At 39.2% G+C, this 27,883-nt stretch overlaps 1 protein-coding gene across 13 annotated transcripts in view; it reads right to left on the bottom strand.

The window, feature by feature from the left end:
- MAGI2 (membrane associated guanylate kinase, WW and PDZ domain containing 2) overlaps positions 1–27,883 on the bottom strand; it is a 695,213-nt gene that overhangs the window by 8,601 nt on the left and 658,729 nt on the right. For 9 of the 13 annotated variants that reach the window (XM_038153728.1, XM_038153732.1, XM_038153729.1 and 6 more), the window contains one exon: positions 14,498–14,636. In XM_038153728.1, coding sequence (XP_038009656.1) covers positions 14,498–14,636 — 139 coding nt within the window. Of the gene's footprint in view, positions 1–8,642; positions 8,754–8,972; positions 9,010–14,497; positions 14,637–27,883 lie in introns of all 13 variants that reach the window. The other 4 variants (XM_038153737.1, XM_038153739.1, XM_038153738.1 and 1 more) reach the window with 3 other exon arrangements.

The raw sequence follows: 27,883 nt of genomic DNA, 5'->3' as shown, positions 1-27,883 counted from the left end.
GGCTATTTTAGCATATGCACTATTTCTCCTTTCTCACACATGCAGTTGAGTGATCAGCTTAGTATTTTGAAGCCTTGTTTCTGATACAATGAAAACCTAATCTAATTTTCTATCTTAATGTAGCCATATTTGTTATACCACTTGCCTGTTTGTACTCAACAATGTCATGGTGACTCTGAATGTTTAGAGTACCTTATAAATATAACTTTAAATGTTGCTCTGCTCAAGAATGGAATCTCTCTACTTTTTAGTAATTAGTTCTTTTGGCTTCACACATTTGTTTTTCCAAAGTTTGAGAATGGTTGCTCAGGGTAATCAGAGTTATTTTACAAGTCACAAAAGATTACAGGAAAACAAACATGCATCTGAATCCTGACATCTTTCACTTCTAAATTTTGTGCTTGGCATTTTCAAAAGAGCAGAATGATTCATTAAGAAAGACTGATATTTTTGGTATGAAACAATGCCAGACCTAGTTTTTCTGTCCCAAAGTCATTGTGCATTTTTGTCTCTGGTCTAATACTAGAAAAGGTGGTCACTATTCCTATCACATGGAGCTATTGGTGACATTGCTTCTGCAGATGTTCACAAGAACTGAAGAGATATGAATGCAAGTGTAGTGTAAGTGATGAACACCTCAATCTCCTCTGTAAACTTGAAATGTTTAACTTTATATCCAGAAAATTCAGCCACTGAATGCTGGGAAGCACAGCTCTACATCCTGCTTGGCTCAGCTCCTAGTGCCATTGATACTCAGATGCCCTACTTCTTTTCATGTTCCTGGTCATTAATGATGAGCAAATATTTAGTTCCTTTGGGTTCAGTATATCCATCTTCCATTGTATACTTTACCTAGATATTAAATGGAAGATGCCCTAAATATTTTTGCAGCAGACACAGTGTTCATAAAGTTCTTTCAAGGGCCACTTAATGAGACTTTGAATGATTCATCTCAGGTAAAATTCACTGTCATCACCTTTTCTGTACTCTGCTTAGAGGTTTGTTAGAGAAGTGCTTTCATGTTCAGAGATCTAATTTTAGAATTATTGCAACACTTCAGAAAGAGCAGATTGTTAGTTATGCTTGGAAGACCAAATCTACAGAAGCTCAGGAGATGATCTTACTTGGTGTTGGAGCTAAGGGAACAGACAGAAAGGGAGAATTTAAACTTCAGTAAGAGAAGGGAAAACTGTATATTGGAAGGAAAAAAGTAAAATTCCTTAGAAAAATGCTGCATGTTTTCTTGAACAAGAAAGCCACACGCATTGATTTGTGTGTGCTTTAGTCTGTAGCAAGCACTATGTATGAAATCACCTTTCAATTTCTTATGTAATGCAGTCTTTAAATATAATTAACAAAGAAACATGGGAAGCAACTGATCTGACTTGGAGGGTTCCTATTATTATTCTGCACTGGTTTTGATCCTTCATTATTATACCCAGGGCATCATCCGTAAATCCCTTTCCCTGAGTTAGTTCTTTAATTATGGCACTGTTTCACCAGCATTTTACTGTCCTTACCACTTGAGATAATAATTTAATTGCCTCACATAGTCAGAGAGAGTGGTGTCTCAAAAGACCCCTGGAAATAGATGTCTGCTCTTCTGTTGAACATGTACACAACCAAAGCTGGGCAGTTCCCTACAGGAAACCCTTTTGGGGGCTGTGGATCAAAGCTGAGTGGATGAACACAGAGATCTACTCCCACCACCCCACATCAGGTCCTTTTTAGAAAACACAGGCCACTGCAAGTAAGTGGCCTGAGACCTTTCAGGCTGACACAGGAGATAAGTAATTAATTCAGAAACACTCAGACTTTCTGCCATGGAGAGCAGGTGGCCTGGATTTTCTTAGAAATATTGAGGTGCTGCTTTAGCCCTTTCCTGGTTACTCTGCCATTGTTCACTCCTTTAATATAAATCACATCCATAAACAATTCATTGTGATTTTGTAATAGTGCCTAAGCTCTGCATCATTTGGCTTTCTTCAACATCACACCTTACAACAGGGTTGAGACTTTGACACTGTCCTTACAAAACACAAATAAAAAAGGATCATTTTTCTATGCAAAAAAAAGCCATCCAAAGCACAGGATGGGAGAAGGGAAAAATAAGGAGCCACACCTACAAGCAGGCTGTATTTCAGAAACAGGTAAATTAATGTGGCAAATCAGTTTACTAATTTGCTGTAATAGTCATCCGGCTGTAAATCTTAAGGCCAGATGATTATGGGTACAGAGTTTACCTCTCATTCCAAGACTCAATTTAGTTTATTCTATATATATTATTCTAATAAACAGTCCTAGCAACTAAATATTTAAATCCCTGTGATCACCAATCAGAGTGAACTTGAAAGACTGAAATGTGAGAGACTGAAATGTTACTGGTTAATGGTTCAAACCATTGTCCATTTCCAAAAGCAGCTGGAGCTTTGCTGAGGATATGCAAGGTCACAGCCCAGGAGCAAAGCAGGTGTGCACAAACTTTTGTTTAGGGGCAAGCTGGGTTTTGAGCCAGATAGGAGAAGAGGCTGATAAGAAGCAGATCCTGTGAGATGGGATAATACTTTTTATCATGCCAGTGTCCTCCCTTACACAACTGGCTCAGCTGTAAAATCCCTGTGGGGAAGGTATCAGGACATTCACGTGATTCAGCCCTTCTGATGGGGCATAACTGGCTCAGCTACAATGACATGAGAGGCAGCTGTCATGTCTTAGAAGGTTCCTTCCTTCCTTCCTTCCTTCCTTCCTTCCTTCCTTCCTTCCTTCCTTCCTTCCTTCCTTCCTTCCTTCCTTCCTTCCTTCCTTCCTTCCTTCCTTCCTTCCTTCCTTCCTTCCTTCCTTCCTTCCTTCCCCCTTATATATTTTCTTAATAATAATATACTTTTATATTGTTATATTACTATAGGTAATAGTACCAAAATGGCTACAAAATAAAATTTATTTATTTATTTATTTATTTATTTATTTATTTATTTATAAACACCAATCATTCAGTGTTCCTTCACTCTAATCCCCCCCAAGGGATCTATTAGCAAGAACTGCAGTGGCCCTTGCCTCCAGGGACAGGTTGTAACCCTTGGTAAATTAGATTTTTCCTTGAACCAGCTTAATCCATCTGCGTAAATGTTGCAGGATTATTAATACTGAAAGAGCCAAAGTGAAGAGCAGCAGCCTGCACGGGGCTTTTACCCTCCACAGGAAGCTCCTCTCTGTGATGTCAATATTAAGTGTGGGAACTTGAGTGATGCTGCTCTAACCACACATCATTATTCAATAGGTCCTCCAGGTGGTTTGGTGCCCTTTTTGAAGTGCTGAGCATCTCACACATTTACCAGATCAGAGCTACTCAGGCAATACTCAACCTGTCAATAAAGAAGGTTTTATTTTTTCCTGTGTGGTCAGGCAGCAGAGTAAAACTGGAGAAACCTCAGCAGTTCTCTCCCAGAGCTATGCTGGAGCTGGAAAAATTACATTGGAAGTTACTGTATAATTAAAAAAGATAATGACTTTCAAATTAGTTTTTATTAATAGAATTAAGCCCCATTAAGTCGTAAAAGGTGTTCATAAATATGTTAATAAAATGTGTGGTATTAATGAAAAACATTCTGCAGAGACTGAATAATTTAAGAGTTGGATATTACATACTTGATTAAAGTTAAATATTAAAATTATGAATTATCACAGCTAAAATGGGTGTTAACAGTAGGCATCACATTCAGTCAGGTCAACAAATAGCTGTTATTATTAAAAGCATGTAGAAAATAAATAAAATTTACTTAATAAGTGAGGAGCATTTTGACTGTGTATGAAATGCTCCTAGAAAATTGTTTCTGTTAGGCAATGAGGTTCTCATGCTACGAGTGAGAGCAGGATTTTAAGCAAGACACTTGGTTTGAACTCAGTCACAAAGCTCATGAATAAGTAGTCCTGCTCTGCTTAGGGCAGAAGCTGCAGAAGCAGTTTAGTGTCTCTTCAGCAAACTCTCCAGACTGGGGTTTTTTAGGCAACGAGGATGTAGAGCAGACTCTGGGACCACACCTGCTGCCAGGGCTGTTGTAGTATCTGATATCTTTGGAATGCTGAGACAAATTTATCTGAAAACTCTATGATGAGATAGAAGTGCATGAATACATGAAGTTTACACTGTAATATTCAGCTCCTAATAAGTAAACACAAACTACACGTTAGAAAATCCAGATGTTCAAAATTCTGGGTTGCATATCTGTGTTGCTCTTGCTCAACGAAATTCAACACTCTCTGTGGTCATGTTTGTTGTTAAGCATTGGTTGGAGAGTCACAGCTACCTCATATTGTCAAAGTAAAAACAAAACACATTTCATTTTCTGTTTTTTCTTTTTTTCCCCAAGCTAGGAATAAGGAGCTCTAAGAAATCTGAGAGAAGCCATGACCTCTGCTAACATTTCCCTGTGGTCAGGTCACAAAGCATCAGGCAGGAGTTGCACCATGGGATGGTGGAGCAAGGACAGAGGCAGGACCTGCAAGTCCCTCTATGGACAGAGCTTGCCTTTGCCTTCCTAATGCTTGGAATAACAGCTCTTTGTGTCACTCTCTGTGTGATCAGTTAGACTCAGCATATTTCTGATGTCAATGAGGAGAGACCATGAGAAGCTTTGTTAGCTTAATTTAGTCTTGAACATCACAGTCGGGCCACTGGCAAGGCTCTTTGACACAGGGATTGGGTGACACAGGAATATTCCTGTGTGCCTTCACACGGGTCCCTTTGGTCCCTAGCTCCCTGTGGCAAGGATACCATCACAGATGTGTAGGGAAGATAACACTGAGTAGGAACAAGTAGCAGGGATGCAGTCTTGTTATTAACTGGGGGCCTGTGGCAAATGAAAGAGAGATGTGAGATGTGAGATGAGCAGCAGGAGACAGATTTTCTGGGATATTGTCCTGCAACAGCAGAAGACTGGACTTAGTCCTATGGCAAACTGCAGAGACACAGTAAGTGTTACTGAATTCCTATTTTACCTACTTGTCTGGATTACATGAGGAAAGCAAAAACTGATGTTGTGGAGACAGAGGTATGGCTGTGTTCTCAGGTCCTGTATTTTGGGTACTTCCAGTATTGCCAATTGGATGGAAACACAGGCAGCCATGAAAATGAGTGTTAGAAAAAGATTTGTGGGTGGGACTTTGGCCTTCTTTGGGAAGTCTGCTTGCCAGTTTATGTGAACCAAACCCGGGATAATGTTTGTTCATCTGTTTTACTCACTGTAGTTTAGCTGTAATTATCTACACTTTACACCATATTAGTAAATCTACTCCAGAATATTATATTAGAATAATGAAGCTTTAATTAAAAGAGAACTTGCTCAACAACCTTATTAATAAATCTTTGCTCAGATATGGGAGGACACTGCCAATTTTGGTGTGGATTAGCAAGGTTCTGCTTTAGTAATAATACTGACTAGTCAACTAGGAATTTTAATCTTTAAAGTGCTTCTCAAGCATTAAATAATTAATCCCCATAACACTCCCATGAGATAGGTAAGTAAATATTACTATCCCTGCTATACAGATGGGGGAAGCCTGGGTTAGAGTATTCAGCTCAACTGGTCTGAATCCACTGGGAGTGTAATTACCAGAGCAATGTTTAGGACTTGGTATTTTTGCATTTAAAAAGTGAGGTATTGCCTTCCTGGAATTTCAAAGTCATTACCAGAAAACTGAAAGTATCATCTCATGTGTCCCTCTTTCTTTCAAGACTGTGTTTTCTATTTCTATATTAAGGGATAAAGGTCTGCACATCTTTTGAAACAGAAATTTGCTATAAGACAAAAATAACTATATGCACCCACTTGTACATTCACATCCTCTGGTATTTAATAGAAGAATGTTCTACTTTTCTGCCAGCTGCTACATAGTTATTAAATACTAAAGGCATGTTTGTAAAGCAGGTTTTAATATTAATTTTTGCCCTTGAATAGTTTTTACCCATAGCAATAAAACATTCTAGAACCTTTGGGAGCCCGTATTCAAATTGCCTGATGGTTTTAGACCAATTTTATTAACCAGTAATTGATTCATTTAGTTAGCCTTTTTTGTTTTTTGTTTTTTTTTTTTTACACACCACAGGTTCCTGAAACAAAGTTGGTATTGCTAGAAATAAGAAGGTGGTATTGGAAATGCAGCAGGAATATGAATGAATGTTTGCAGTTCCACCAAGGTGGTCACAGGCAGAAAGGGCACTTTTCCAAAATGACTATTGATTTTTGCACTCACATCAGATAAATGATATATGAGGTAGTTCAAGTTTCAAATAACAGCCAGCCTCAGCTCTGGAGATTTATAAAATGAGCATTTAAAATGAGATGAACTGGATTATCTGATCAGTACTCTGAACAGATAGGAGTATCTGGCTTCAAGGTACAGGCCAAGGGGCTTTAGCCATTTTAGCCATTGGACAAATGTAAAAGCTTTAGAGAATTCTAACAGAACTAGAAAAATCAGTTTGTAGCAGACTGCAAACTGGCATCTTCAGAAGGATATAACTGTATTGAACCAATCATCCCACAGTATAAGCTCCCAATTTTTAATCTATTTTTTGCAAACATAAATGCAGTGGTCACTAGAAAGGGCTACCAAACCCATGGTGCAAGGGAGCACGGGCAGGTATCACTTGATCTGCAGGTACCTTTCAAACCACCTGCATCTCTCCTGTGCTGTGTCTAAGTTCCAGTCAGTCTGCTGATCATCTTCCAGAAGTGATTATTTATACAAAAGGGAACAATTCCTTTGGGTGAGATGAGGTCTTATAACAGACTGCTCCATGATGTTATGATAGGGCCTCTCCTAAGGCATACTAGAATGGTCAGTTTATCTGTTCTGCTTCAGGAAATTTGACTCCTTGCTCAGGGATCTAATGAATAGTAGCACAGCAAATTTTTGGTTGGGATAAGCCCCATCAAATGGGCTCTTTAGAAAAATTCTTCCCCTCTTTCATTAACAGTACCTGAAATGGAGACATTTTATAACAAACGTATTTTCATTTGACATGACATTGCTTTTTTATCAAGCAAGTATTTCAGTTTTAGTGTTGACCAGAACTGAACTTCTTTTGATTTTCTGGATACATTATACGGAGAAAAAAAATCTGTTGCAACACTTCCTGCCAAATAAATGAGAACTGTTCACAGCTGGGTGACTGCAAAACTAACTTTAGCTGTATTTATAAAGCATTTACATTTCTACTTATTTCAGGAAAAAGACTTATTTCCTGTGTATGTTTTTCTGTAGGAGGAAAAATAAAGATGATGTGGAGAAAGCTGAGGGTATGAATATGTAGAATTTGTTTTGGAACTGCAGTTCATTGAGCTGGACACTGGGACTTGTAAAATGGCCTTAATGCCAGCTTGGATATCTAACCTCTAACCTCTATCTAACCTCACTGAACCTCTCAGTGAAGAGCTAAACAGAGGCAAGGTGAGAATACAAGGAATGGTGGAATTAACATTTCTATATGATGCAGGAACTTTGCAGCTAGGAGGTCTCTGATGGTGACATACACACTTGAAATACATGGGAACATTTCCAAATAGCCTCTAGATGTGTCCAGCTCTGCAGCAGCAAAGCATATGGATGTGTCTGTGTTCAAAAAAAAATCTTATTTATCGACATAGATTGGAAATAAACTCTAACTGGAAACACATTGGTTAGATTACCTGGATCTGCATACACAAGACTGATAACTTAAGCCCAGTTTAGTGCCTGGTTGCTAGGGGCAAAAATTCTGTGAGCATCACACTGGAGGAGCTGCTTGAAGCTGAGAGGCTGGAAGAGCATCTCTGGATATTGCTCCCTTTCTATTTCCAATCTGTCTGCTTCAGTGTGTGAGACTGTCCTTACACCTGTAGCAAATGCACTGCACTGTGCAAAGTCAGCAGCAGCCAGAGCTGGGTGCATCTGGACACTGCTGTGCTTTCTGTGATGACAGCAATCAATAGGAAAATAGAAAAAAATAAGTTTTTCTTTTCCTTTGCTTTCCAGGTTTCATAGCTGAGCCCTGACTCTATATTACAAATTGGATGTATCTGAACAATCTGTGCAGTTGGATCTGATTCTATGAGGAAAATTGCTGGAAATCGAGAGCAAAGAGCTTTATGTAAATTCAGCATAACCACAGGGTTTAATAAATGACTATTGCCTTACAGCACATTTCAAAATGTGTTCAATTTTACATTCATTATTTGTTTAAGAGGCTGCATATAAATATTGTTTGAGATCAGCACCTAACTTCCACCTTCATATTGTTAATATTTTTGCAAGCCAAATGCCATAAAAATGAGGAAAATTACAGGTTAAACTCAGAAGTTCAAGATTTTCCTCCTGAAAAGTCATATTCAGAAGATAAATTTTTGTCATGAGAAAAAGTGGAAATATAGCAGACCTATGCACTAGCAGCAGTATAGCATGCAAAACTCATTATTTAGGATATTAAAATACATTTGCAGAATGCATAGCTGCTGTGATGTCTTAGATAGCTATGAAAGAAAAGTTGAATACTGTAGAAATTATTAAGTGACCTAGCATGTAAGAAGAAGTTGGAAAATACTCTCTAAACAGTTGTGAGAAACAAAATGTATTAGAAAGATAATATACATGCAGAGTTTACAAACCGTGTCTTTAGGGTGGCCCAATAAGTAGAAATATGGGGACCCATGCTTGTCACTTTTCATGCACATGGAGAGACTGGAAGGTACCATTCCTAAAGGAAGGGGAGGAACAGCCTAGGACCAATCATTAGAATTAACAGAACCAGTGACATACAGACATTTTTACTATTGTTAGAGCAGAGAATTCTTAGTAAGTTTAGAACTGAGAGAAAAGCTTATATGTAACAGGAAAGAAGTATTTCTGTAAAGCTAAGACAAATAGGCATGCTGTAAGTCTAAATATTAGTGGATTATTGAAACTACTGTACATATATATTCAGGACATAGATTCACCTGGTCTATGGATATGGAGTACATCTTGAGGTGCTTCCTGAAGGAGTCATAACAAATCAAAAGCAAAGGGTTTAATGCATTTAAGAACTGTGCCAATTTACTTGTATGAAAAATCCTTGTATTGGTATCAACTCTGACATTTTTTGGGTTTTTTTTGCTGGGGTGGTGCTAAAGCAGGAGATGAGAGTTTCTCTGAGGCTTTTAAAAATTATTTATTGCTAAATAACTTGTGGCTTTTATCTCTTAACAAGAATTTGCACATACTGACACTTTAATCTTCCTCCCTTAAACAGCCCAAACTAAATCTAAACTCTAGTTCTGTAAAACCACCTGTGTGTAATGAACCCGTGGGGTGAGCTGTGTACACAATTGGGCACTGTGTGAAGAAACAGAGATTCCAAAAATACACAATGCACCCCCAGGACATGTCTTCTAATAAAGCCAAACAAAGCAGGGGAAGAGAGGCAAAGGGACCATCATTGTGTAGATCAACAAAGCACCAACCATCACCACACAATGCAGATTCCTTGTTCTCCAAACCTCAGTGATTCCAGTTCCCACAGCTCTGTGTATCTGTTAGTGTCACATCACAGTGTGACCCAGAATGCTGAAGGCCAGATCCAGATGTCCAAGATAGGGCAATGGAAAAGTTTTCCAAAATCTCAGTGTAAATGGGCTGGAGTCTCTAAAATTTACAACTTTCTGCAGGAGCTCTTAAGCAACTTAAAACAAAGTGAGACTTAATAGAAACCTTATATCAAACCTGATTTTGTAGTCTCACAAGTAGGAACGGAAACAAATTAGTTTATTCATTATTAGTTTAGATGTTCCTTACAGGTGAGATTCAGTGTTTTTGCTCCCTCTGCGCTACCAGACAGAAAGCAACTGGGGCAGGGGCTAATGCCTTGCTGGAGGGATGGAATCCACCTACAGGTGCTAACCTGCCTCAGCCTTCTCCACCTCCATACCCTGTTGGCAGTCATTTGATTGTAAACTCATTGCTTTCAGGAACTTCTAGGAACTTACATATTTTAATGTACTGTGAGTAATGAAATCTCCAGACAGGAAAGGCCAGGGGCAGTATGCCAGAAAAAAACAAGCTGCCAGGACTGCTGGGACTGAGAGTGAAACACCACAGGCTTTCCTGGGGAACTTCCTCCAAAGACATCCAGAGGAAGGACAAGGTGTTCCCACAAAAAATGTAGTTTTCTGGGGCTGATCAATCATTAGACATAACTTGCTTCTTGCAGAACTCACAGCTGGACAGAGACACTGATTTGCCAGCTTTACTTCCTCTTGAACGTTACCATTTTGGGATTTTGTGAACAGTTGATTTTGTGAACATTTTGCCTTTGAGGATGATCCTTTGTCCCAGTGTTTGGCTGTGCAAAGTACATGTCCTTCTCATGGTGTTTCCATAGCTATGGCCAAGGCCTGAAATATATAAACATCTGTAATGAGGCTCCCACAGTGTGAGCAGGCAGATTTTTAGAACTGCTGCACACCCAGTAGCTTCTGCTGAAGTCAGTAACCCCTTAGGTAGGTGCACACATGGGAAATTAGGCAGCCACTTCAAGAAATGTCTTGATCCATCACTTTATTCAAATTGTTTTTAATGCTGGTGGGAGAAGTGCTCAGTTCCGCAGTGATGACTCCGGGTTTTGTGTCTGTGACGTGAATGAAACCTCGCACTCTCTGCAGCCAGACTTCTCAGGCATTAAGTGCTTTTTGGGATCAGGATTCCCAGCAGTACTTCTAGTGTTTCTTGCACATTAATATGATTTCTTGCTATGGCTTGGTTCTCTGGAGCACTCAGCTGGCAGACTATTTCCTATGAAACATGATGCTGATGTTCTTCGGGTTTGGATGAGCTGTGATAATTCACCTCCCATGGAAGCACGGTTCCTCTGGCTATCCTTATCCTCAGCAAACATGTTCTGAGATGCTGGGTGATAAAACACCTGTTTTCAACACTTCTTTTGTTGCACCCTGCTGTGAAATCAGCTGTAGTTTTGGAGCATTAATCATATCTGAGCTCCTTCGCTTACATCCTGATGGTAGCGTGCCTGCTACAAGGGGATTTCTGCCTCTCAAATGGGCTGGGATCTCTGGCATTTGTATCCAAGCAAAATCAGCAGCTGGAATGGAGGGAAATGATGCATTCACAGCACACTTTATTTCTTACCCTAGGTTTGAAGAGTGCTTCAGCTCAGCCAGAATTTTCCAAGATTGGAAATGGACAGATTTCCAGGCAGTATAAACTGACATAACTCATTCAGGAGATTTACACCCTCTCAGCAGCTCACTCTTTGTTTCTTCACTAAGTGCATTCTTCTTTTCAGTACACATTCTTTTCTTTCACAAATCACTTTCTTATTATTGATGAATTTTTCTTAACACTGCTTTTACAGATGTCAATCACATAATCATTCAAACACTGACATTTCTTGCACTTAAGTACATACCACCATATTTTGTACTAACAGAAACATTGCACTGGAGTTTAAAACACAAGGAGAATCAAGAAATTGAAGGCTGAAGACAATAACGTGACAGTCTTGGCTGGCTGGTTTAGGTAGCTCTAGCTAAGTTTTCTCCTTTTTAGTGCTGAGAATCAGTGTTGCTGCTGTTGGAAAGGTCTTTACCACAGCATTACTAAACCTGGCTTAGGAAGTCCCTGACCATTTTGCCTGTCAGGGACTGAGAGAGAATATCCAGGAGAGGACCCTGGTACACTTGTGCTATTGCCCTAGGCTTCTTCTGCACACCACCATTGCAGTCCCAATACCAGCTCTGACCTCCAGCCTTCCATTTTTATACTCAACTAAGTCTTATTTCCCACTGATGCTCTCCACAGCTGGACCCTGATTAGAATAAGAAATATTTCTGACATGTAATTGCTTAAAAAAACCCTGATTATTTCAGTAAAAAGAGCTCCAATTAGTCTTGCTACATCTCAGCTGTGAAATTCTGGTTGAAGGAAGAGTGAGTTACTAAATATTGACTATCTGCTGTCCTCAGGACCACTTTGTCCTCAAGCCTACAGTCACAATCTTCTCTGCATTCAGTTTTACATTTGGAAAAGGTGTTTCTGGGGGTCTCTGACAGATGTTCTTCATAACATGATGACTTAACCTTGAGATCTGGTCTGCTTGAGACGTGGCCTCCCATTGTAATTGGTTCTGTTTGTTAATTTCTGTTTTTAACTTCCTAGGCAGGCTGCTGTCGGAATTCAGGTGCACCTTCTGTTTGTTCTTAGACTACTTCTTGCACCTTTGGGAAATGACCTAGGGAGGACTTTAATTATCTCAGTTAATTTCAGCAGGAATCTTCTTATTTTGCTTCCATTCCCCATCCAGACTGGGTACAATTCTAACACTTCTCTGCACAGAGAAGCCCAGATTAAGAACTGCAGATGTGCAGATGTTATCCTTTGCTGTGATGCTTTCTGCAGTTTGTTTGTACACTGTGAAGTAACTCCTGAACACTTTTAGTCCTTTTTCAGTGGAAAAGGGAGTAGGAAAAAAGGCCTTTCAAGCTCAGCTACTTAGTTCTCCTCCTGTGTAAAGCTGGAGTTGCAGTTTGAAAAACGGTCTGACTAAAAAGCACTTCTTTGATGAATTTTCTTTGTAGCAACTTTTATTTCTCAGTAATCTGCATTTTTAAACAACTAATGCTAAGTATTCCAAATGCCTTCCCAAATGGCAACCTTGTCTTTAAACAACACTGTGAAGTCACCTTGTTGCTTTCTCCTTGCACTAAAAACTGTGCCTGGTTTTCTAGTGATTTATATGTATTTTCTACTCATCACCTTCTGTGGGCATTTTGGAAGATTTGTTTTCCTAAATCAATGACACTTACACTAAAAATTTTTTTTTTCTGGGTTTTTAATTTTTTTTACTGGAATAATGTGCAATTTTATAAGATTATATAAATAACAGAAATATATTTTGGATTTATGTGCCATTTGGAACTGGGACCTTAAGAAATTCAGATTTGGAATGAGTCTGAACTGCAACTGATTCTTTGCTCATCATAGCCTCCTGGGCCTACCTTAGATTAAATTGTTTTCTGAGGAAGCAGAGGACTGCCTGTATTGGTTCTGCTGTTTGAGGATTACTATCACTGCATCAGCCCTGGCCATATGATGCGCCTCTCCCATGAAACAGTTTTGGAGATGACCTGAATTTCTGTTTGAGGTCTCTCTGAAAGGATTGCACACTCATTAAAATTGATATTAAATGTCTTAGTGTGATTTTATCAGAGCCCCTGAAAGCCATTTTGGCTTTGTTTCTATTCACCAAAAGTATAAATCACTTTATTACCAGATGAGTGGGCTATGGCCCATCTTTTCTGCCTTTATTCAGAAGATCTTAAAGTTGTAAAAAAATGCAGCAGACACTGTCCTGAGTATTGGTTTAGCCATAGAATTAGCTCTTGTTTAGAGAAGAAAATAGTGCAATTACCTTGTATATTGACTGCTGGGAAAGAATTGACTTTCAGTGCAGCTGACTTTAACAGAGGTATTGAATTTATGTTGGCAACAAAGGCTCACCTGAACCTATAGTTAAGCCTAACTATTTGAATTTTTATGTGACTGTAATTTCTGATTCTAATGGGAAAGCATTCTGGAACTTCAAAAGTAAAAGTAAAAGTTTAATAGAGTTTGGACCTCATAGCATAAAGAAGTTAAGGAGTTTTCATTAAAAAGCAGCCCTTTTCCTGAGAGAGTTAAGGCCCAGAGTTGCACATCATAGACCTTATGTAAATATATGAAATTGTTACACCATACTATACATTAAGCCCTGATTTTAGTTTTTAAAAAAATTCTTCATCTTTGAAATTACCTTTGGATAATTTCTTTTAAATTATTGTCATTTCAGTTATGAAGTAAGCTTTCTATATTGTCTAAATGACTCAAGCTTTTGGAAACATTTAAAAAGTACCAGAAATCACTCTGAAACAAAATATAAGAAGAATGGCTCCTGTTTTCTCACCACAATGAGCAAAATCTCATGTTTTAAATTCAGAACTGGCTTCTAATAGATCATCCATATATTTTGTCAGAGAGAATACAATGGGTGAAGTTGTCAAGGAAAGGAGTACTTGACAATGCTCAGAGTTCCAACCTGAGCCACTCAATTGCATGGCAACAAGACCATCTGCTGTGACTCAAAATGTGCAGAGAAGTACCAATAAGGAAGAAATTCCAGTAAAGGAAGAAAAGGAGAGTTTATGGGCAAATCAGCAACTCCCAGCACACTCAGAGATGTCCCCTAGGAGGTTTGTAGTGCTTCCTCCAATGCACATCTTAGAAGCCACTGCCTGTGTTGGGAGGGCAGCAAATGACAGCGATGCACACACATGTGAATCCACCCCTACACAGGTAAGCACTTCAGGCAATACTTAATGTGCTCCAGGAAATTACAATATATAAATATCTGCAACTGCTACTTAATTCAATAGTATTACAGTTAATTTATATAGAGTCATGCACATATAAAAATGTAAAGATGAAAACCCACCATATTCTGGGACCTGGCCTGTTCCACGTTTCAACAACAGTCGCACTCTCCTGCCACCAGACTTGATTAGCTCTATTGCTCTGGCATGTGTCATGTCCCTTGTGCTTTCTCCATTGATTTCAATTATTTGATCTCCTACCTGTCAGGTAAGAAGAATATTGAGTCAGACAGAATTGCAGTAAAATGAGTGTTTCAGGAAGAGACATATTCAATGGATCACAGGTTACTTGAATGACAGACAGACACATCAAGGTAAATTTGTTCCTGTCTATCTGAGGAACATTACTGAAAGATCAAATAACCTCCAAAGTGGATTCTGAATATGGTATATCAAATGCTGCTTGTCTTCTGCTGAAATCAGTGTAATGCCTTTGTAACTTGCTCACATCTTCTGCACCTAAGAGGCTTTGTTGAATTGCTTGGCACGGTGGAATCACTGGAACATTATCTGTGCTACTCTGCAACATGCAGGGTTGGGTGAGCCTGAGAAGAACTTTGATGCACTTGCTGTTTTCATAGAGAAAAGAGAGATTCAAAGCACAAATAGAAACTTCCATCATTTGAATTTCCAAACCTCGGTAGTAAAGTTTCGCACCAAATTAAGAGTCGTTATCAAGCACCCTATTAAACAGAGAAAGGTTAGTGCTATGACACAGGACAAGCAGGTTTGCTGGAACTCAAAGAGCATGCTTTGAACTATTTACCACAGGAGCTTTTTGCTGGGAGTAAGCACAGCCTGTGGCTGAGCTGTCTAGTTAGAGCAGCTGACTCCAGGGTTCTGATTATAGATTTCTGCCACTCATCTCCTGGCCAGATTTCCAGTTAGAGCTGGCTTCATGATTATTTTTCTGCTCTTTTTCTACAGCAGTTAAACGTGGCACTGATGTCTGCACATCCCATCCATCCCAACTTCCTTGGCTTTGCCTGCATGTTTTGGTTTTGGCTGGCTTTCCATGCTGTAAGCCTTCTCCTTCAGTAGGGGAGCAGTTGCTTTCTGCTGTGCCTGGCCAGAGCAGCTGAGAGCAATGCCGGGAGCAGTGCTGCACAGACTGCAGTGAGACCCCTTTGTGGGAGCTTGGAACCAGCAACACAGGGAGGTGACACATGAGCCTCCTGTAAGCAGCACCACAGCCTTTGGGATTTGCATCTTGCAGAAGCCTCCCAGCCCCCTAGGAAGGGCAGCCTTAGTGAAACCCAGAAGGAGGGATGATCTCCTGGTGCTGGCAGAGGTGCAGGTCCAGGGCATGGCAGCCAAGAGTAGGGCATGAGAGTCTCAGGTGAGGGGGTCAGCACAATCATCTGTCAGTGCCAGAGGAAAACATTTGCTCAGTAGGATCTTACCTGCCTCACTGTTCACCTTCAGGTTCCTCACAGTGTGTTTTCACCACACTAAAACAACAATGCCTACACATCCTAGAGAGGAGATTATACAGACTTCAAGGTGACACACACTTTCTTTCCCTCTTACAAGACTGTCTTAACAAAACCAGCTCTTAGCTGGCCTTGGACATTGAAATATCTTCTATTTTGTATGTTTTCTTTGCTCCAATTGTACTTCTGTCAGCTCAGAGTGTAATCCTTCAGAGGTTTTCCTTCTTTCCTGAGTTTGAAATATAGTATTTACCAAATAAATGTGCACAATATGAAATGTCAATACAACTCCTAGCATCAAAGGAAAGGATGTCAAGAAGTTATCTAGTCCTACTTTTGCTCAGAGACAGAAAGAATGCTAGTGGAAGTACTATGACAGTGCCTCTCAATAGGAATTCATAGAATTCTTATTTGTCAATAGGAGCTGCATTGTCCCAGGATCTTGTATGCAATCTATGCTGATACTTTGTGTAACTGAAAAGCCATTGATCCAATTAAAACCTATTAGCTTTGCTGTTACACTTTGTAAATGCTGCAGTATTAACAGTGGGGAAAAAAATCAGAATTATTTTGTGCAGGATTATTTTTGCAGTGCAAATTTCTTCCTCAGCTGATTTTCTCTCTAAAAAAAATTCATTTGGTTGTACCATGCAGTGCAAAATTTAAAATATTTCTGACAGCCTTCAGGCCACACTGACACACGACACAGGTGCTCTCTGGATCACGGTGAGATGTCCCCCAGGTCTGGCCATACAGGGCTCTCTGCATCCCCCAGACTTCTGGAGAATGCAGTTGGTTCACACACTTGGAGCAAAAAGAGAAAATCTGTGTTACCACTCCTGAAACAGAGACAGAGGATGGATTTGTAGCATCCTCACAAGGATGTTAGTCAGGCCAAATACAGGAAAAATTCAATGATGTTGGGAAAACCTGTTTCTAAATGTCATGAAACAATTAAACCCCATAGAAATCCTGTAAAAGTAAAGTCAGGTTTTCAGAATGCTTGAGGACAGCTTTTGCGCTTTTTTTTTTTTTTTTTTTTGTGGTACATTGCCTGGGTAGACCATATTTTGCAGAAGGTATTTAAAATGTTCTTGTTAGCATATCTTGAGAGAAGTGCCAGATTAGATCAAATGAAAGAAGTGTTTTTAACACTCCTTGATGAATAGCTTTTAAAATTAGTACTGGAAGCTGCTTAAGAATATACAGTCCTTCAAATAAAATCCTCTGCACTCCAGAGCAGACAGACAGAAAGATTTTAACACAGTTTAATATGTAAAAAGGTTAAGTTAATGTCACATTTTCCCCTTGCTGTTTGCCTTCCTTCTGTTTTCACTGGTCACTATGCAGGAGCTATCTTGTATTAATGTAACCTTTTCTGTATTTGTGTGAATTCACAATTTATTTTCTCTGTAGGCAGCAGGCAGCTCATTTGGTATTTTCTTTCATAATAAAATATTGTAGTTGATTTGGTATTTCCTGTTCTTCTAAAATATTATGTGCAAACAACCTGAGAAAGCTTACAAAAAGGGCTAGCATCTTGGTTATGTGACTGAAGGAGGGGAGAGAAACAAGTTTGCAAAAATTAGGTGCTCTGAAATCTACATCAGAAAGGGTGAGACCAGAGCTATAATGAATAGTTGCAGGAGCAGTGGGTTAATTGTGTTCCTTGCTTTTGTGTCTTGTGGCTGACTGATGTACAGCTGAATTATACAGCCTTTGCAGCACAAGCCCAGCTCTGATTAGATGAGAAAACAACATAGAAAAGTTGTCAACACTCTTACCTCGAGAAAAGCTTCAATTAGACTTTGCATTCAAATGTGGAAATTCATACAAAGAGAAAACCGTGGCTGAGGAGCTGTTCCCCCTGTGTCAGTAAGGTACAATTCTTGGTTTTTTCCTGCAGTTAAACCTTGATAACCTTCCCTTCCTTCCCCTCCATGATGTAGATTTTCTTATGGCTGATATGGGAGAAAACCTTGCTCTATGTGCTCTCTTTGTCCAGGCATTCAAAGTTGCTTTCTCCCTCAACTTTTCTATTCTGGAATAAATTTTTAGATTTGTGGAGCTATTTCTGTCATTTCTAAATCCAGTGATTTTTTTAAAGAGGATCTTAGATATACCCACATATTGAAGATACACCAAGGTGAGGCCAGGGCTAATTGGAAACATAAAATCAGAGTCTGTTACATGGGATCCTCATTTCTCTTTTTAGGCTCAAAAGATGATTCCTGCAGTTTATACCACACAGCATTTCTCTACGCTTCTCTTCTGGATCCTTCCATATCTGTTCACAGTGTCCAAACTGAAGATATTAGGAACGTGGGAGGGTAGGTAGAACAGATCAAAATGATAACATTCTTTCCACATTTACTAATAATGTTCACAGAACAAATTCTTTGCCTTTTTGTAACACATCAGATTTGCAACCTGTGGTCAGTTTGGATTCTGAGCAGTTATCTCACATTTATCATTGTGCATCTGATTTCTCTGCCCTAAACTGAGCACTGTGCACCTCAGTGACTTTTATCAGATTGACTGCTTTAGTACAAAATTTTTATTTTGAAACAGTCTGTTTCTCAAAGTCTTTTTAAACTCCCTATGAATAGTGACACACTGGCATCAGCAAATTTTATTTTATTATTTATCAGTAGGTCTCCAATTATTAATGGCATATTGGACTGAGTTGGCTTCATCCCAGACACCTCAGAATGACACTTGTAATTACTGTTAAGGAGAAAATCACTGAGAGCAGCCTTTGAGAGGAATTATTGTCAGTAACCATGTAAAAAGAGACTCCACCTAGGGCCTCAACCTTTTTATGTGAATTTCATAGAAGGTAGTTTTGAAAGGTGAAAGGAAGATTGTACATTCTCCTCCCCCTTTTTCCACATAGGAATAAGAATGAAAATCAGACATAAGAAAGGAAAATTAGACTGGTGTGACAAGATTTGCTTTCCACAATCCACATGCCAGTGAACTTTCTCAACTTTTTGGTAACTTGTCACAGATTATTTCTGAGCACAAAAATTAAAGGAAATTTTATTTATTTGACTTTAAAAATAGGATATATGTTCTACTTTCTCTAGTCTGACTTTCTTGTCCTCCATGAATTTTTAGACATAATTACTAATAGTCTATAAATTTCCTTACCTTAGTCATTGAGCATGCATGAAGATCAGCAAGTTCTGCAAACTTGAATCTGAGTATGCTTTAAGCAGTTTTCTCCTTATTCTGATTTATACTAATTTCTTTGTTGACGTTTTTGTGAACATCTCAATGGAGACTGATACAAAGGAAACACTGACTATTTCAGCCATCTCCACATTCTCACTAGGCAGTAGACCTCTCTTTTTCCGGTTCTTGATGTTTCTTTAAACACGTGAAACAGATACATGTACCCTTCCCCAGCCCCAACAGGCAAGCCCTGCATGTGGACACTCCCCAGGCTGGCATCAGCTCTGCTTTTTAACCTTTCTGGTGATCTCCAGCAAAGACTACAAAGCAGGAGTGATCTACCTTTGTGTTCTCCAGATGTTCTCAGCTGAAGGGTGAAGCACGTTGGCGAGACAGCCTGGGAAGCCTGTCTGGCTGCTGCCCAAGCTGTATTTATTCTGAAGAAACGTGTTCTTTGCAGCTATGCATCTGGACATTTTATTCACATTGGTTTTGAGTTGTGTTTCTTTCTTCCTGAAGAATATGACCCTTGCTGAGTTTCCATGCTGTTAGGGATAAATACCTACCCAAACCCACTGGCTCTCCTCCTAACCCAATGCCACTTGGTAAGCAGAACGCTCCTCTATTATATTCTTACAATGTGAAAGCACAAAGTAAACACTGAATGCTTCAACCCCTTAATGTTTTAAAATTTGTATATTAATGGTTTATTTGCAATTATGAAAGTAGTTTGTGTGTATGGAAAATGTTTCTTTACAAAATCTGTTTCAGTTCAAGTTAATTCAGATGCTCCATCCATGTGTAAGAACAACTGAGCTATAAAATTGGGCAACATGTTTTCTGGCAATAATGAGAAGATAATATTCCTAAGGAATGTTTAAGTAACATTGCTATTGATAGGTTAATTAGAAAGAAAATTGTAAAGCTTCTCCAAATCATTAGAATAAAGTGCCTCAAGTACATGTGGGTTTATCTGCAGAGCCTTTGTTCTGGCCCTATTTTAAAGCAATTATTACTGGTCTTGTTAAAAAAAGCCAACCATACACACAAACAGAGTTTCAGAAGCAGGGTGAACCAGAAGGGAAACACATATAGCTTTAATGTAGTAAAGAGGTTTTCCTTGCTTGAGTGTGCTTTTAAACTACGGATGAGAGCCTTGTGTAGGTTTGCCTCCGCTGGTGCGTAAGGAACAGTCTCTAAGCAGGTGCGTGGTTCCCAGCTGCATGAAATTAAATTAATTGTGTATGCACATTTTCAGTCCATGGTAAATCTAATGATAAAAGCAGCCTCAAATGATTCATGTGGAGGGCATTGCTATCTGTCATTTTTTAATGCATTTTTTAATTAAACCTCAGGAAAGAGACAAATCACATTTAATTATTTTTATATGAGCATTCTATTTTTATAACTGAAACATTTCTACATGTTATTTGTTGTGGTTGTTGCTGTCAATTGGTCCAAAAGGCTGAAAAAATGTCTGTACTTGGAGACCAAAAGGCAATTCCAGAGTATCTATTTTGGTGAATTTCCAAGTGCTGTCAAGCTCCAGTATCATTGCCTGGAGTTAGGCACAGGCTGGATCTGTGCTGTGCAAATCTCCTCACAGCAGAGAATGGAAATCCCAGGTGTAATACTCAGCCTGAGCAAAGCTGTGGGGTTTTGGTAATCTTGGACTCCCTCCAGTGCATTTTAGGTATGTCAGCTTGGATATCACAGCATGAGACATGGTATCTCTCTTTGGGGGAACTACAATAACATGTCCCACGCTACTTTTGAACCAATCACATAAAAGTTTGGCGTGAAAAAGTGTTTTTTTCTGTGGCCAGCCAGCTATATAAGCAGTTGGGGCTTCTCACCCCTGGAAATGCTGGGCCCTTTGTCCCCACAGAGAGATGGTCTTGAGTCCTGCCCAAAAGAAGGGGGAAAGAGGGTCCACAGGACATGGTGCAGAACAAGAAAAGGCCTTCACAACACTCCTCAGCAGGAGCTCTACTTTTTTCTTTTTACTTTTTCACCTTTCCCTGAGAGAGAGGAACAGTAGTGCTGTTTGGGAAAGAGATCTTGGAAAGAGGACAATGTGCATGCCCGATTGTTTGCTAAGAGTGGGGTGAGCAAGAGGGGAAAATGGAGTTTCCAGTCATGAGGGCTGAAAAGACAGCAGTGGATTTCTGGTACGACAGTACACTTGATGCCTTTCACAACATTGCTGCAAAATAATCCATGAATATGTGAAATAAAGCTGTTAACAATAAAAGGAAATTGCACTGCCCTGCTGTATTAGATACACTATTACTTTTTTAAAACAGAGGTAGGATAACTCATTGTGGCATAATGTAATATTAATAACATCTATTCCACCATTCCAATCAGGGATGGGAACCAATAGAGACTATGAAAAGGAAGAAGAAAATATTCTGGTATCTTCTTGATGGTCTCTGGCAGTTCTTATCAGGCAAAAGCAAAGCAACTTCAAGGTGTGACAAGCTGATTTTATAGATCCAACAGAGAAACCTGAGCATGGAGATTCCTTCATCCAAAGTTGCATCCACACAGCAAAAGAGAAAAGAACATAAACTCCAACAAGATAAAGATGAAACCACAAAAAGATTTTGAGGAGGAAAAATGCTGAAATGTAAGATCTAAGAAGACATTTTCAAGCACACCATAGGCATGGAGTCTGTCAGATCTCAAAAGACAGTTTGGGCACAAGGTAGAAAAGACTGCAGAAAACAGATTAATTCTTTTCATCAATTTTCACTGAAGAGGAGGGCAGCAAAACTCCTGCAGAGGGTCTGCTCACTGCAGGGTTGAGTGAGGAACTGACTCCAACAGCAGGGTCCATGGCAAAGATTTTATAGCAGACTGATGAAACAGATAGTGAGACACCACCAGAAGCAGATGACTTTTATCCTCAGTTCTAAAGGAATTTGGATATGAAGCTGTTCAAGTAGTAGCTATAGGATATAATCTACTGCCTAAATCAGTAAATTGCTGAATTTCAAAGGAACAGGAAGTGGCAAGTGTGACACCAGTCTTTAAGAACAGTCTTGGCAAGTAACCAAGCGGGTCTCGTGTTCAATTGAGCAGATGGAAGGAAGCAATAAGGATGGTGAGGCTTAGCTGGCACATGGATAATGATGATATAGTGGGAAAGGGTCAGTGTGGTATTGTAGAGGGAAGCCATTCCTCACAGATCTATTGCAGGTCACTGGAGCTCTCAATGACTATATAGATTAATGTGATCTGGTTAGTATACTGACATTTTCAGAAGGCTTTTAATAGCAAAGTCTTCAACAGAGGCTCTGCTGTGGGATGAAAAAGAATAGGTTCTTCTAAGCAGGAGATTAAATTCTAGGAAAAAATGCTTTAAATAAGTGGTCAATTTTCACAATCAAAAGACTTTACCACAGTGATTATTCTGCTCAGCATACTTGCAAATGGTGTGGGGAAGAGGTGATAGGATTTTCAGACAGCACATTACCATGCACTATTGTCATATCTAAACTTATAAGCTCTAAAAAAGATGGCACAATCCTGTATGCTAAAGCAGCACGTGAAATCCAGTGGTGCTGAGTGCTAAGAACCAGGTATAGTACATGTGGAAGATGACATACTCCATCACTCTGAATCAGCCATCACCCCTGAAAAGACAGATCTCCCTGTCCTTGTGCTTAGCTCACTAAGCTGAAAATGTCAGCACAGCCAAAACTCCAAACAGAATACCAGCTGCTAGGGGAAAAGTGGAGAATAAAGGAGAGGACATCACTGTGTCATTTAGGAGCACTGATATCCTGAAAACTGCAACTTGTGCTGGTGCTTCTGTCTCCAAATGAATGTGATACATTGAGAAATGGTTTGGAGGAGGCCAATGAGGCTGGTTAGAGGTAAAGAACAGCTCCCTTTTGATGCAAGATGAAATAGACTGGTGAGGTTCGGTACATGATATAGAACAATAGAATAAAGAATGATATGCAGAATGATGAAGTAACATTATATTGTAATTACAAACAAAAAAAGGAATTTTCTTTCAAAAAATGCAGGCACTTTGACTTAGAATCCATTGACACATTATATCTGAAATGTCAAAAGCACGAATACATTCAAATAAGTAGTTGAAAATAGTCCTAACACTATATAAAAATTGCATATAAAATATATAAATATAAATATATAAACTCCTGACTGACAGTGTCTTGGATATTATATGCAGTGAAGAATAATTTCATACTTGTCCTACATTCCTTTTCTAACTATCCTTTACTTGTCCTTGTTGGAATGAGGGTACTAGGCTGGTGGGCCATAGCAATGGGCCTCATATCTATCCTTTTACCTTGAGAGATGACCTCTCCCATTTTCCACTGGTGATGATTCGGGAAAACTCAGAAGAGAAGTCGATGCCTATGTCACTCCTGTTGCTGCACAAATTGTTTTAATTATCAGAGCAGCATCATGTGGTGTGCTCATTTGTTTCCTAACACTTGATTATTAATTTTTAAGTTGGGGCTAATTAATTTTTTAGACCTGAAAACCTTCATAAATATTCCATAAACCCCAGATTTAAATAAGATGCCTGCCTGCCAACTAAGTATTTTAGTCTTTAAATTTAATACTTAACTATTTTTATCACTATTATTAACTTGTTTTTTTTTCCACAGTTGGCTTGAAAGATTTTGCTACTAGGCATAGAGTGAGAGGGATGTTTTGAATGTGCCAAACTGGATACATTTTTGTAAGAAGGATTTTAATTAATTGTGTGAGAGGAATACTCCTTACCCTTACCTTTCTGCAAACAAATTCTTAAAAACACACAGATTTTTGAAGAAATGCTGAATAATTGTTCACCTACAGTTAACTGGCTCTTGATTTATTAAGCTTTTATACTGTCAAAATATATTCAGGATCCCTGAGGGCCTCAGTTTGCATTTCTTTGTTGTGCAGACAGTAGCATTTTGATCAGCTTTATGTCTGCATGTCAATATATTCTTCCTTGAGTTCTGCCAATTACACTAACCCGGCATTGAGCTCCTCTTGCCACAGGCTGGCATCCAGCTCACAGGCTTGAGTACCCCAGTTGAATTCTCTGAGGTCAGATCAATCACACCTACTTCCTCCACAAGTGAGGTTGGACAGTGATGTATGTAGTAGGGAATTGGAGTGTGAGTTAGATTACCCCAAAGGGACATGCAGTTCGGTAAGGAAGCATAGCTAACATCTTCCTGTACTGTTCAGATGGATCACAAATCACAGAATAAATGGATGGGCCTAAGAATATCTGTCTTTTTGTTCCATTGAAATGACAGTGTTGACATTCACTGAACGCTTATTATGAAGGTAAGATTTATATTACTGCATAAAGTAAGCCAGGTATGCTGAAGGTTTTAAGAGTAAGTGCTACTTATGTAGAAAAGATGGGCTGCTTAACTGGCATGAATCACTCTGTGGGCATTTGTCTTCCAGATGTGTGCAGTCAAGCTGCTGCTGGTGGAGCACTGTATTTTCCTGGAGTGTACTTCTGCCCGTGATCTGTGGGATTATTCCAAATATTAGTGACTTTTCAGTGAGGTTTCTGACAGCCTTCTCAAGCCCTCTGGACCAGCACACCACGTGGAGAAGACCTTTCTGGCTCTTAGGACATATCACTGCTCCTCCTAACTTTGTGTTTGCAGTGACTAGAGCAGACTCACAAACAGGCTTCCCAGCAGCAATGTCCACTTTCCTCCAATATTATGAACATAAAACTTCACTGCTTTTTAGCACCTGGAGAACCTGAGGATTTTCATGAATCACTCAGCAGTATGTCAGTCTTGTTCTTTCTTTTCAATCTAAAATAGGATTCTAAAATATGCTATATCAGAAATTAAAGATTAAACTGCTAAGTCCTTCATTCATTTTTGGATGTTTGGATTGCCTTAAATGTTTGTAAAAACGCATGTCTGATCAAGCTATTCCTTCATTCTTCCTGTTTCCTTGCTGCAGCTTTCTTGATTGGATATCTGTCACCTACTCTCTTTACTATGTGACAACTGTTTCTCTCTATTTTTAATGCTTTTTGCTCTAATCACTCTCAAGCTGAGCTGAGCTACTTCTTGCTAACTGTACTTACTGATTGCAACCTTAGGTGTTTTCCACTGCAGACAGTAGAAAATCATCCTTTAATGTGGGACCAATCACTGATGGAGCATCCCAAATAGATGCTCTGTTCTTCATTAACAGGAAATCTCAGAGAGGCTCTACACAAGTGAGGAGTCAGTGCAGATTGTGGTGTCTGCATGGCAAAGTGATTTCAAGGATTTCCATTTAATGCAGAGTAAGAAATTGTTCATTCTTCCTTTTAAGCTTTGATTAGATTTGATGATCACTGACAGAAAACAATCAGTCCTGTTGATGAGCAGTGCTTTTCATATTTTCCCATTTTCCATATTCCTTTAGCAACAGGACTACCAACAGCTGAGATAACCCTGCAAAGACTTTGTTCTGGATGGACTGAAGAAATTCAGTAATAATGTATGGAGACCAGAATCACAAATGTTAGAAGGTTCCTGTGTATGAAACTATAGGAACTGCATGTGGTTTCTGGTGCAAAATTTGGTTGTGCAGTAGGAATCTAACAAAATGGTATGTGGTAGTCCAGGCATTTCTGTTGGATTTTGTCATCTCTGAGATGCAAGACAACAGCAACTGAAAAATAATTTAAAAAAAGAATGAGGATATTTGCACATGTTAATATAGACTTTTTAAAAGTATCTATGGAAGTTATATTACATCCAAGCCTCAGAAAGGGAATGATTCCTTATTTGGTGGAAACAGACGACTGATCTACTAATAACCTAAAAATCAAGGGCTGCAAAAAAGGAATACAGTGATTAAGTGACTAGATGAACACCAAGTAAAATGTGTGCAACATCTAGGAATAAAGAAATGTGAAATAGAAAAAGCACCACGATGAAACAAGAGAGAGACTTCTGATTTGCATGGTATAAAAGACTTTCCAAGCACTGTAAGATCCTAATTAATTCACCTCTGACTATCTATTCACTGAACCCTGAACAATTTAAGTGATTTCAGGGTGCCCTGACTTGAGATGTTTGGAAGTGTCATATTGCAGGGAGAAGGTTTATGGTACCTTGTTAAACTCTACAGCTGTACAGCATTTAGAGAGCCCAGATGCCTACATACCACCTGCTCTTTTGAGAAGCCTGAAGAGTCTTAATGGTGACAAATTAATTCTGTGAGAATAGTTATCTATAGCCAACTATTATATGCCACCCTACTGCTCAGAAGCTTGGACTCCAGACTTTTCAAAGGGGACTTAAGAGAGGGCTCAAGAGAGGGCTTTACTATCATATTATGAGTTTGATAGGAGCTCCATAACTCTTTTGCAAACAAAGAGGAAAATGCCAGTTTTGAATGTTGCCAAATGCTCATACATGGGTTTTGACAGCAGCTTTAAATTTAATATTTATGTCCTCCATGATTTGAAACTTTAGTTCTGTTTCCTTCCAAATAAGAGACAGACTCCCTCTTTCTGCCTGTCTTTTTTGACCCTTGGCTCTTGGAAACCCAGCTCTCCCCTTCTGCTAGGAATAACTCTTGGTGTGGGTGGATGAAGGTTTCTGAATAAGCAAAATAAGATTGGTGTGAATTTTATTATTATGGGGAATTATTAAATACAAAACCTGTGCTGATTTGCAGAATGCCATGAACCTGACCACAGCATAGATTAGTTGCTGGTGTGAGCATCACTGCAATGATCACTCAGCAAGCTGGAACAACCAAGCAAGGCCACACAGACTCTTATGCAACAACATAGAAGCTCACAATAGATGCTATAGGAGCCTCCTGTCCATTGTGCCTGGTTATATCTCCAGCTGTGTACAACTAAAACAAAAAAGAGGGATGCAAACCACAGAAATGCAACAAACAGGAAAAAAGACTGAAGAGTCAAAGCAGAACTGCAGAGCATGAAAGATACAGAATTCTGCTGTGCCTGGATTTCAGATGTCTGTCCTGCCAAAATATAAGAAAAATATGCAATAAAATGAGAAAAATAATGTAGCATAAGGAAACATGAGGAAGCTGGAGATAGGGCTAAATGGTGCATGAGGACTGAGAAAAATGAGTTGACAAGACAACGAAACTAGAGATGTCAGAGGTGAGATGTATGGCTTTTGTGGAAGATGTAAAAAAAGGATGTAGCTCACAAAGTGACAAAACGGCACAGATGTACACTGTCTATAAAAAAAAGCACATTTCACCCTCATTCTTCAAGAATTTAATGTTATTCTGTACCTTTGCAGCCCTCAGCCACAGTCTCTTTGTTTGACACTGGTTTCAATAAACCTGCTGGCTGCTGGAGATACCATTCAAGGCAATAAGAGATCTGTTGATCCTATCTCATGTCTAGCAAACACTACGACCATGCTTAACAATCCCCCTGAGAGCAGTAAGGAACTTATCCCTTCCTTCTAAGACAGGAAGGGATAGAGATCTGCAAGCAGAACTCTGCCAATCATTATTCTCAGCATGAGGAAGAATAAAATATAAGTTACCATGAGCCTTATCTAAATAGACCTGTAAAATTGTTTCCAGTAGTGTCAGAATCTTCAAAGGCTGTGGGGACTGTGCTCCACATTGTCTGTGTTACGTCCCTCATCTCTGGTGACAGATTCAACTCAACATGACTGTCACTGACAGTGTGTGTGCCATGTTCTTGCCCTACTCTGAGACTGGGCATTGCAGCTTTATTCTTAACATTGCCATCACCAACTACTTTCAGTGGATTTCCCTGATGTTAGGATTGCTTGAGAAATGGAATCCTGATGTGCTGAGATGTCTGCC

The sequence above is a fragment of the Motacilla alba genome, chromosome 1A (assembly GCF_015832195.1).
Source record: "Motacilla alba alba isolate MOTALB_02 chromosome 1A, Motacilla_alba_V1.0_pri, whole genome shotgun sequence".
Classification (NCBI taxonomy): Eukaryota; Metazoa; Chordata; class Aves; order Passeriformes; family Motacillidae; genus Motacilla; species Motacilla alba.
The sequence above is the reverse complement of the archived record's forward strand: the minus strand, read 5'-3'. Positions and strand labels throughout refer to the sequence as shown.